General features: G+C 31.9%; 1 protein-coding gene across 2 annotated transcripts in view; it reads left to right on the top strand.

The window, feature by feature from the left end:
* The window catches only part of ODR4 (odr-4 GPCR localization factor homolog), a 40,728-nt gene that overhangs the window by 13,450 nt on the left and 14,876 nt on the right, over window positions 1-12,402 (top strand). Inside the window, exons 8-12 of one of the 2 annotated variants that reach the window (XM_026001202.2) lie at window positions 141-281; window positions 1,642-1,737; window positions 2,619-2,687; window positions 6,348-6,476; window positions 7,194-7,284. In XM_026001202.2, coding sequence (XP_025856987.2) covers window positions 141-281; window positions 1,642-1,737; window positions 2,619-2,687; window positions 6,348-6,476; window positions 7,194-7,284 — 526 coding nt within the window. Of the gene's footprint in view, window positions 1-140; window positions 282-1,641; window positions 1,738-2,618; window positions 2,688-6,347; window positions 6,477-7,193; window positions 7,291-12,402 lie in introns of both variants that reach the window. The other variant, XM_072733160.1, reaches the window with a different exon arrangement.

Here is a 12,402-nt window from a genome sequence, read left to right as displayed (position 1 = left end):
GATGAGAGAAGTTGACCAAAATATATTAGGTATCAGCTTGTGTGAGTTAATTAGGTTGTACGTTTTATAGTATTTTATTGATCCACGTATTTTACCTGAATCACGTATTTTATGTTTTTCCACCTTCCCCACTGCTAAAGAGTTCAGCAAAACCAGCAGATTGGAAGTACCAAAATGGACTGTCAACATCATGGCTTCCGTTAGAGTGTACAGTTCATGTTAATATTCACATCCCGCTGTCTACCACTTCTGTCAGCTATACACTGGAGAAAAATACAAAGGTATCAGGGCAAAATGAATTCTCCTTAGTCATTGTTGAATAGATGATCTGCTTTTTTTTTTTTTTTTTTTTTTTTTTTTTTTTTTTTTTAATTTTTTTATGATAGTCACAGAGAGAGAGAGAGAGGCAGAGACACAGACAGAGGGAGAAGCAGGCTCCATGCACCGGGAGCCTGACGTGGGATTCGATCCCGGGTCTCCAGGATCGCGCCCTGGGCCAAAGGCAGGCGCCAAACCGCTGCGCCACCCAGGGATCCCGATGATCTGCTTTTATTCTGGTTGTCTATGCCATTTTATAATCCTCAAAAATCACATGCTAATTATAATGATATTATTATGGGTGACTAATTTATTACCGCAAGCAAATTAGAAATTTAAAGATAGGACAGCATCATAATACTAATGTATTAGCATGATAGGTACTTCATAGATATTTGTTGATTAACATGTAGCTAAGTACATTGTAAAACATCATTACGTTAAATATATAAAAAAGGTATACTGTTTGGTCTTTCTTTTCTTTGATTTTATTTTCTCCTTTCTAGTCCTTTTTTGTATTTCTGTACATTCTTTTGTTCATATCTCATTTCTCTTCTTTTGCTGGAGCTTATTTTTTTTCTCCTTAATATATATGTTTTTGAGGTTCTTTCTCTTTTCTCACTTTCTTTTAATATAATGGGAATTACTGAATTTTGTTTGACTTTGGTCATGTAGTTAGTTATTATAAGCCTCCCAAGTGTGTAATACAATGTTAGTTTAGGATAAAGATTAGAGAAACTCTTATTAAATATGGCTAAGTTGCCAAACTTGGGGATATCCTTTTTTTGTTTGTTTGTTTATGAAACTGAATAAAAGCACAGCATGGAGAATATAGTCAGTGATATTGTAATAGTGTTGTGGTGACAGATGATAGCTACACTTGTGAGCATACTATAAATAAATTGGATCACTGTGTTGTACACTTGAAACTAATGTAACATTGTGGGTCAACTATATGCAAAAATTTTTAAAAATTTTAACTTTATTTATTTATTCATGAGAGACACACACAGAGACAGACATAGGCAGAGAGAGAAGCAGGCTCTATGCAGGGAGCCTGATGTGGGACTCGATCCTGGGACTTCAGGATCACAGCCTGGGTGGAAGGCAGATGCTCAACCACTGAGCCACCCAGGTGTCCCGCAAAAATTTTTTTAAATACATGAAGAAAAAATGGCAAAATGTTAACTCAAGAAGTAAATACCACCTTACTGATTACCACATTAACATTTCAGTGTATTAGGTGGAAAAAAACTGGACCCTAGGGAGTTTAATGGAGGTGGCATTATATCTGAAAGATATCCATGTTGTGTTCCTTTTAAGAACGGACTTGTACGCTGGGCTAAGCAAATAGAAAATGGCGTTTATTTGATTAATGGACAAGTTAAAGACGAAGATTGTGACCTCTTAGAAGGACAGGTGAGTTGAAAGGAAATCATTTTACTTATGAAATTATATGTGCTTAAGGAAAAGTAAAAGATGACTTTTCTGTCATCTTTTCTGTAGTTCTTACCTTCATGAAAACAGTTCCCATCTATTTCTTATTTATTTTTTTAATTTCTAAGGTCTTTTAAAAGTAAAGGGCAAATAAATGTGTGTGTGTTTTTTTTTGCCAGAAAATGCTAAGAGATTATTTTGAATTAATTGGGATCCTGAAATCTGAAGAAGGGAGTGTGTGTCAACTAAATTCTATTTCCAAATTGCAAACTGCTTGCTTAAAACTACTTTGATAGCAGTTTAAAGACCAAGTTTGGCCATTTTCTAGAAGGCATCTTTATAGGCTTTTTAAATAGCTTTGATCTATCTGAAGACGAACTTTGGTAATCTCTTTAGTGCAAGGGTCAGTGAACTTTGTAAAAAACCAAGTAGTGGTTTAGACTTTGTGGGCCGCATAATCTCTAGCAACTATTCAGCTGTTAGTGTAGCATGAAAGCAGCCACAGATGATATGTAAATGAATGATCTTGATTATGTTCTGTAAAACTTATTTACAAAGACTAGAAGTAGTCTGGATTTGACCTATAGGCTATAGTTTGCTAATCCTTGCTTTACAGGAATAAAAGTAGGGAATTAAAGGTTTTTAAGAGTACACACTGATTGATAGACAATATACAAAGTAATATATATATATATATATATATATATATATAAAAAGCCAATATAAAACAAATAACAAGACTTTCTTTTCTTCTAAGTTGATTAATATATGTAGGATAGTTCCTAAATTGTCTTTTGTATTCCATGCCAGTGTCAGTATTTGAGGGTTTTTTTAATTTTATGTTGCTTTTCTTTTTTTCCCAGAAAAAATCTTCGAGAGGAAATGTTCAAGCAGCTAGTCATTCTTTTGATGTCAAAGTGCTAACACAGTTGGTAAATATTTTAAAATACTACTTATCTAAAATACATTATTTCTCAGAGTAACTATAATGAAATTGTATTGGTTTTTATATTTATATTTTATATTTATATTTATAATTAAAGTCAAAGAATTTTAGAGATGTAAAGTGTAAAAATGTCCAGTTCTAGGAAATTTATTTCCAAGAAACATTATTTTAATAAGACCTAGTTTGGTTTTTTGCCTGAAGGCTATTAAAATTTTAGCATCAAATAGAGAGTAATTTAAAAATATATATGTAATTTTTAAAAATATATAACATCTAATATATACATATGTACGTGTATATGTGTGTAATATTTTAGGATGTAGTTTTTATGAGCAGAGTTGTAGTTCTTAACTTAAAAAGATGTGTGCACAATTGTGCCAAGAGTTGTCATATACTAAATTTTGAAGTATATACCTTCTCTAGGTAAAAATCACACGTTACCAGCAATTTTTATATTCTTATATGGTTGTTTTAAATTACACATCTTTTCAGAATTGAAACTTGGCTATCTTGAAGAATAAAAAATTAAAACCACTAATTATTCCTAAAAGTATGCATGCAGAACAGAATATTTTTCTTTGTATTTTTAAAAAAATTATTATTCATGAGAGACACAGAGGGATTGGCAGAGACATGGGCAGAGGGAGAAGCAGACTCCCAGTGGGGAGCCTGATGTGGGACTCAATCCCAGAACTCCAGGATTTCGCCCTGAGCGCAAGGCAGACCACTCAACCACTGAGCCACCCAAGCATCCCTTATTGTATATTTTTGTACAGATACAAATACTGCATATTTTTTTAATTGAGTAAAATAGACTTAAAAGTAATTTTGCATAGGAGAATGTTTTAATTTCTTCTCTTCCTTCTCTGTGTTTAACAGTATTTACTAAATTGTCATTGGACTTAATTCTACTCAAAATGAGTTCTCCATTTCTCTTCTTAATGCCTTTGAGTTTAGAAGTATCCTTTATTTTAAAGCTATTCTTGTACCTATATGCTTTTTACTAGATATGGTTATGTGACCTCTTGGTTTTTTAAATAATTTACTTAAAATTATTTTAGTGATAAAATTGGAGTTGGTAGATGTGTGCACTCTGGGAATATAGAGAAGAAAGAATATTATGAGAGATGATTTATTGTTATATTTAATATTACAAATATACAGTATAATAAAATTACAAAAATGTATTATATATATAAATGTATAAAAATGTATATAGATATTATACTGTATAAAAATCATACAGTATAATATCTTTTTATCAATCATTCCACTGGTCAGCCAGCTGCAAATTTTAAAATGACTAATATATAATAAGTAGTAAATATTTTTCCTACTCAACCTCCCTTAAGTCTTGTTGATTCTTCCTTTGCAGTGTTAGCTCATCTTTTATTTTCCTTATAGTCTTACTGCCACTAGTCTTACAGCATTATTATTTTATCTGTATTATTTTAAGTGACTCTTAACTGGTCTCTCTCCATCCATTCATTAATGTCCAAAGTTCTTTTCTGAAAATCCTGATACCTTTGTATATATCTTGGAATATCTTCTATATTTCCAATTTATCCTGCATGTAACCTCAAATTATCCTATCTGAATCACAGTTTGCATCCATTCACTTGTTACTTATTAGTTTTTTCCAGAAATATTTATTGAGTATGTATAAGAGTTAGGCACTGATTGTGTTAATCACCTTGTTTAAAATTCCTTAAGTGCTCTATACTGACAACTTAGAAAAGTCTAATTTAAGGTTCTTCATAGCCTCAGGGTGCCTGTTCATTAATATCATACTTATTGTTTTAGATCTTTGCTTTCTATGCCTTTAAAATCATGTTTATTTTCTGGCGATGTGTCTTGCCAGTACCATCTTTTCTTTGTCATTCAGTCAGTCAGTCAGAATCCTATCTGCACTTTAAGATCTACCCCAAATGCTACCACTTCTGTAGCTTCTTTTGGTCATCATAACCAGAGGGATCTTTTCTTCTCCAAAATAACCATATCATTGTCACAGAAATTCTTCCATTTATGACCAAGTTAGGTTCCCAGAGCCTCTTTGTTAGCTAGTTGTTCCTAAGTCCAAAGAAACCAAAAGGAGTTGACATTTGTAGAACACAGGTACATTTCCACCAGAAAGAAGTCAATGCTTGTATCTTTTGAAAACTCTCCATGTGTGCGTTTATATGTATGTGTATAGTCTGTATTATATAGTCTAGTCTTTTTTGGAAAATAGTGCCCTAATTTATACATACATACTATAAATGTGTTATATGTCATAAAACATGTTAGATATTAAATATATAAAATAAAATATATAGTGGATAAAGGAAGCCCACCTTATTGATACATTGATGATCCCTACAAGTATGATACAAGTATCATAGGAAGCTTATTCCAGATACAGTATGAGCATTATTACCCTGCTGCTTGGTTTGAAAAGACATTTTTTAAACAGACTTGGAGCCTCTTGAACTATTTGGTCTGTGACTGATTTCTTACCAATAAGACCTTTGCTGTGTTTAAGTTTAAATTATTAAAAACACACACAAAAAAACCAAACTAGCTTTGGCTGAATTACATTAGACATTGACTGTCCATGTGCTTTCAGTAGCTACATATTCAAGCCTTTCTGCTTCTTTACCATTTTTCTTCCTCAGTTCCTGATTATTCTTTATTACAGAGGCACATAGAGCAATATTCAAAGTTTCATGATTTGTTTTTGTTCTTCAGAATTGACCCTATTTATTCCAAGTATACTTAGAATTTTTATCTTTACTGTGTCTCATTTGGGGGGTATTCTTTTTTATTTATTTATTTATTTTCTTTTTGGGGTATCCTATTTTAAAATCACAATTTTTGTTCCCATTGTGATTTTATAGGCTTCCAGTAGTACTTTCACTGTTTTAATGCTCTACTTGTTTTGGCATTTATTAAAATAATAAGGTTAAAAATATCTGTGAAACATCTCAAAATTAAGCATGAATTAACATTCTTTAGATTATGGGAAAATGAGATTGTAAGATAGAAGCGACCACTTAAAACCACAGTTGGTTGCCTTTTTGTTGACAAAAGGCAATTTTTCTGGTGGCAACCACAAGCAACCCTTTTTGTTGCAGGGGAGCACATAGCATTACTTTTAGCCTATGGAAGTTAAGAGTCAAAAGTATATAATTAAGTGAGTGTCTTTATACTGCTTATCATTTTAGCAAATTTATCACAACCTCTGTATTCCAATGATTTTTTGTGCAAATCTTATATTACATACCATATATGTCTTACTAGATGGAAGATATACTAGATATATATGTCTTCTTTACACATCTTTTCATCGTAACAATACTTAACTGAGTAATCTGCAAATAATATGTTTTTAGTGTACATGTTAAATAATGTTATTTTAGGTAGTCATGTTAGAAAAAATTTAGATGTAGTTGTGTTTAACTTTAGACTGCATTTAAAATACTCAGAAAATAATATATAACTTAGGAAGAATATGGAGGCCTTTTAAGAATTTATGGGAAATATTTTCAAACATTTGGTTCAGTCAAAAATTCTATCTTGCTTCATGAAATGGGTTATAAAATGTTTAAATGTTTCACATAGTTAATAATTGTTGGCTACTAGAACCTAAATAGATTTTGTTTTTCAGCTTCTGAATTCGGACCACAGATCCACAGCCACAGTCCAGATCTGCAGCGGCTCTGTAAACCTTAAGGGTGCTGTGAAATGCAGAGCCTATGTTCATAGCAATAAACCCAAGGTTAAAGATGCTGTGCAGGTACAAAAGGAATAACTGGTATATGAAAAACAGAAGCATGTTAATATAACTACTCAAAAATGCTAAATTTTTTTTTCAATCTCAGATTTCATAATTATTAATTTGATTTTAACTGATAATCAAATCCCAAACTATTGGCTAGTCCATATATACACTGTAATTGGTCCCAAGATTTTCATATGCAGGGTATCTATTTTAAAATGCCTTTTTTGAATTGGTATTATACAAATTTATCCAGTGCTCCACAGTCTGTGATACATTAGTGCATTTGAAATCATTCCTTTGGAAGGAAATAAAACTTTTTAAATAACAGGAAAATATTCATTGTAAGTTTTATTAGGTAGGATTCTATAATCTGGGTAATTCAGAAATTTTAAAAATGATGACTGGTACTTTGGTCATAGTTACACATTTCCTAATTTGGAACACTAACATTATTTGTTTAAGTGGAAAATTTCATTCATTTATTTGGTTTCAATTATTTAAATGAAGGTTAGGCAAATTTGCCATTTAACTGTTCGTGTGTCAGTAAGCATGTTAAATAAATGGATATTAAAAAATGGAATGATGTACCAGTTATTTTGGTGGACATGATTATATAGGAAAGTCAATTGTGTTGGGGGAGGGTGGTAATAAAATAGTACAAATTAAAAAAAAAATAGTACAAATTTAAAGTAATGAGTTTTGTTTCTTATTGTAATTTTTGTTTTTTCATAGGCAATGAAGAGAGATATATTGAATACAGTTGCAGATCGTTGTGAAATGCTATTTGAAGATCTGCTTTTGAATGAAATTCCAGAAAAAAAAGTTATGAGTATAAAATTAAGAACATTTTTTGCATGTGTTGAATTGATAAAAATAATAGGATATCAAAATGTAGTAGATATATTATCTTTTATAACTACCCATATCTATGTTTTATAATAACATGACATCTTTTAATTTTCATTGTCATAGTGAAAGACAACTTTTCAGTTGCCACCCCCAAAAAATGTTTGGAACACCTTATAACAACAAATTTGTCAGCATTTAACAGTCATAGGGAGGGCATGAATGTCTGCCAGAATGGATAAACTGTGTTCATATTTTGTTTTATTTTATTCTATTTTATTTTTATTTTTAAGATTTTTTTACTTATTTGAAAGAGCACAAGCAGGAGGAGCAGCAGAGGGAGAAGCAGGCTCCCCACTAAGCAGGGAGCCTGATGTGGGGCTAACCCTAACACAGGACCCTGAGACCATGACCTGAGCTGTAGATAGCCACTTAACCAGCTGAGCCACCTAGGTGCCCCTTTGTTAATATTTTAAAGCTAATATTTTAAAAATTAATATCTGAGATTTTTAAAAAAAATTATTGAAAATAAAAATATTAGTGTTAAGTATTATATAATAAATTTTTAATAGGTATTAATTTGTGGTATATACGCAATTAATCTATTCATACTACATTTTGCTAAATTTTTCTTAATTTAAATACTCAATATTACTCTGGCATACTTTATTAGATTTTTAAAAAGCCTGGGTCATGTCTTACCTTTTTATAATTGTTCCATTTCAAGAAGTATAAACTACCATTTCTGAAATTTGTATTAATAATAGTTTTTACTCAAGTTATAGCATTGAATACGCTTTTCAAAGTTACACATTTTTCTCTGTTCTACCATTCAGGTATGAGTACATTTGCAATTCACAGTTGAATATGTACATAATAGAAACATATATATTTGCTTGTTAAGGGAATATTTTTATGTTCATAGGAAAAACTCTTGTAGTACTGCTGATAGCTAGTATATTAGGTTTGGTGGCCTAGTCACAATCTTTTTTATATTCCTAGTATGATACATTAGCGGAATTGCCAGATTTAACATTAGTCCTTCCTGTACTCACAAATAACCCTGAAGCTCCATTTACTAATAGTGTGTAGTTTTACTGAGACGTGAATTTGAATCTTCTATGCAGCATTTGGATTGAGATTTTTGTTTTAGGAAGTATGTAAAACCTGGCCAGTTAATCACCCAGTCAGCCTATCAACCTCATGTCAGGGTGGCCTTGTTTTTTACCACTTAACTTTGTGTATGCAATAACTCTAGTGGTGCTAAACATTACTTCACTTTCTGAGTAATAGTATGTGCTACAACTGAACTGTGAATTTTAAGATTTTCGGGGACATAGGGATGCATTTACCATTAATGCCAAAGATCTACTCTGTTACACACATTAGTTAGATACTCTGTTCCATCTAACAATGCTTCGTAAACTGGTATTGTATGACTGTTTTGGTATTAATTTATATTAAGTAGGCTAGTATTTTGAAATTTTTGCTGATGGTGAAGCAGTAAAATGACTTCTCACAGCAGTTGTGATATTTATATATTAAATGTGATGTATTAGAGGTTAACATCATCATCTAATGTTATCCTAAATTTTTTAAAAAAGTTTTCACTGGTAATTGAGTAGCCTTTGAGACCTGCGTGAAGAGAATGGGCAGTGTAGTTTTTTGGAAAAAGAGGACTGATGTACTTGGGTTCTGTGTCTACTTTGCCACTAGCGGGGAGTCACCTTGGACGAATGATTGAGTCTGTCCAAGCATCCATTGTCTTATCTAGAAAATAGGAATTACAGTAGTTACTCTTTGAGATTGTGAGATTTAAAAAGATAATGTTTGTAAAGCCCCTAATACAAATTGGTAAGCTATATGTTCAGTAAGTGGTAGTTACTATTTTATTGGTGATAATAAAGAGAATTACTTGATAGTTGTCTTTAAAATTTCCTAACTTTAATTTTTGGGAAGTATATTATATTTCAAAAAGAAAGCAATATAAATTTATATATTTTTAAACTTTGGTAACAGGAGATTTATTTCAGCAACATGTTAGTTGATCTTAAGATATCACGATCAAAGAATAAATTGCAAGTGTAATAATACAAATAAACATACATTTAAAAAAATATTTTATGTATTTACTCATGAGAGCCAGAGAGAGGCAAAGACGTAGGCAGAAGGAGAAGCAGGCTCCATGCAAGGAGCCCAATGTGGGACTCATTCCTGGGACTCCAGGATCACGCCCTGTGTCAAAGGCAGACACTCAACCGCTGAGCCACCCAGGCATCCCTTTTTTTTTTAAACGTACATTTTGAAGTTGAACGTATATACTCCAAATTGTTAGATTTTAGATTTAGGCTTCATTTTACTTTAGCTTATCTTTCTTATATACTGGTAAGATTTTATAGATTTGTAGTATGGTAAAATGTAGCATGTATGCCATGAAATTAAGCTGAACTAGAATATTTTTGCATGCCTAAGGAAGTCTGCAAAGGGCATATTAACTTTACTTACTTAATCTTTAAAATATAGTCTTTGAATTCTGGCTATCCAGATGAAAGAACTTTAGTAGTTAATGACAAAAATATAAGAAGTCCAATCATTCCTTTAACTTATTGTGGTCTTCCCCTTCTCAGATTCCCCTTAAGTATTCCAGAGCTTCATTATTCGCGTTCAGCCTACATTCAGTCTTACCCAACTTACTCTCAACAGATGATCTACTCATTGTGAAAACTGAGGTCTCTTACCTTCTTCCATTCCTACATTCATATCCATCCATACCACTTGTGCTCAAAGAACACTTATATTCCTCTGCCTTTGGTCGAGGCTTTGTTCTCTGGATGGCACTTCTGTTTGCTTCATACAAATGTCTTTCATCTTTTAAGAATTAACTCAAATACCAACAATTCTACACAATTTTCTATAATACAGTAGTATGATTTAGGATTCTGTTTGTAACTAGTAAAACAATTTTTTTAATTTTTAAAAAATATCATTATTTGAGAACTTAATGTAATCAGTATATCCAGTTACTTAAAAACAATCATGTTAAGTGTATCATACAGATGCAAATGGTTAACATATAGTGTTTTTTAGTGGATGATGTATATTCTTCTATTTTTACAAAAAAACACAATTCTTAAATTGCCTTGAATTTTTTACTCTGTTTTGGACTTACTCAAATAATGTTTAACTAGATGCTCTGCTGTGGGAATATTCCTAATGGATTCTTAGAATACTTTGTGACAAGTATGTTTTTTTAAAAGGTCTTCCCAGGACTCCTGGGTGGCTCAGTTGGTTAAGCGTCTGCTTTTGGCATAGGTCATGATCCTGGGGTCCTGGATTGAAGCCCCGCATCTCCCTGCTCAGTGGGGAGCCTGCTTCTCCCTCTCCCTCAGCTTGTGTTCTCTTGTGCATGCTCTGTCAAATAAATAAAATCTTTAAAATAAATAAATAAGTAAGTAAGTAAGTAATCTTCCCATTTTTAAGCTCAGACCAATCAGAAAACTTGGTTCTATTTAGATACTAAGTGGCTAATTTAACTTTTTAATTTGAAATTTTTAAGTTTTTTTAATGAGTAATTTAAAATTACTGTAACTAATGCTTTAACATTTTATTTATTTGAGACAGTGTGTGCCACACAGCACAAAGTAGGGGGAGGGGCAGTGAGAGAGAAAGGAGCATAGGGAGAGGAAGAAGCTAATTCCCCACTGAGCAGGGAGCCTGATGCAGGGCTAGATCCTAGGGCCCAGAGATCATGACCTGAGCCAAATGCAGACACTTAACTGATTGAGCCACCAAGGCATCGCAACATTTGATTTTATATCAAGCATGTTTTATTTCCTTTTCAGGCAAACTAGAATTCAGTTTGAAATAGTTTTAAAATTTTGCATGCTAATTACACATACATATTGTAGCCATCTTTGAAAGTTTTGAACTTGTTTTAAGAAACTGTAGCCCAAAATAAAATACATTCCTAATTTCAATGTGTGGGCAATATACATGCTACAGTAAAAGTTGCAGGAATATAATTTTACAGCTAGGAGGCAGTCTGATCAAAGAGAAATTTTTTTCCCAGTTCTCATATGACAACAAGATAAGCAGAATCTGGCAGGAACACAGAATTTAAGTCATAGCATTTTCTGTGACACTTAAGGCATTCTTCATCATCTTCAGTTTGTAGTCATATAAAGCTACCACTAGTTTCTTGACAAGGAACTATAGATTGCTTTTAAAGTAAGCCCTAGTTTTCTGCTTGATCTGTGCATTGGTAACTTATTTAACCATACCCATTGCTGAAAGAGGTGATTCTTTACACAAAATCTCTGTCTTTGTTAATAGTTTAATAGAATGGATGTTGTTGAACCAAACAATAATTATGTGTTTATGTAGAACAGTGACAGTATTAGAAATTGGGGAAAATATATTTTACTTTGTGACTATTCAAAGAATGAAACATTTATTTTTTATTTAGATCCATATTATTTTTTCTAAAGATAATTTAAGACTGTTTACAAAAAGGTACTACAATCTAACAAGATAAAAAATTTTAGCAATAGGAATGAAGCAAAGGGAAAATGAAAAAGCAAGATGGAGTTGGTAGTAAGACTAGTATACAAAACATGTATCTTAATGCCCTACACATGCTTGAAATGGGGGTTAGATCTGATAAGATAAAGTCAGTGGTAAGATTAGTCAAAAGGTGTGCAATTATGTCCTGTACACTTGATATAGATGGGCCACTAATTTGACTCTAAACTTGCATAAAGAAGAGAAATATTTACAAAATGCAGTGTTTGTATGGTTAAACAAGAAAAACAACAATATTGGAGACCAGGAACAAAATTCTCCTAGTTATTCCTTCATAGGATAGTGGATAATATAAGAATATATAACTTACAAAAAACAATATCCTACATTGAAGGCAATGGTTAAGTTTATATTTCATAGGAATATCATTTAGTCCCTTGCAGAGACCAGGAGTATTGAGGTAAAGCAGAATTCAGTAAGAGCAATTTTGTATCTGATCAATTAGAAAATGAAAAGGTCCTTTAGGTTTTATTTTTATTAGTGTATATTTCACGCAAATATATCACTGATGCTA

This window comes from Vulpes vulpes, chromosome 13, assembly GCF_048418805.1.
Source record: "Vulpes vulpes isolate BD-2025 chromosome 13, VulVul3, whole genome shotgun sequence".
In the NCBI taxonomy this organism is placed as follows: domain Eukaryota; kingdom Metazoa; phylum Chordata; class Mammalia; order Carnivora; family Canidae; genus Vulpes; species Vulpes vulpes.
The sequence above is the reverse complement of the archived record's forward strand: the minus strand, read 5'-3'. Positions and strand labels throughout refer to the sequence as shown.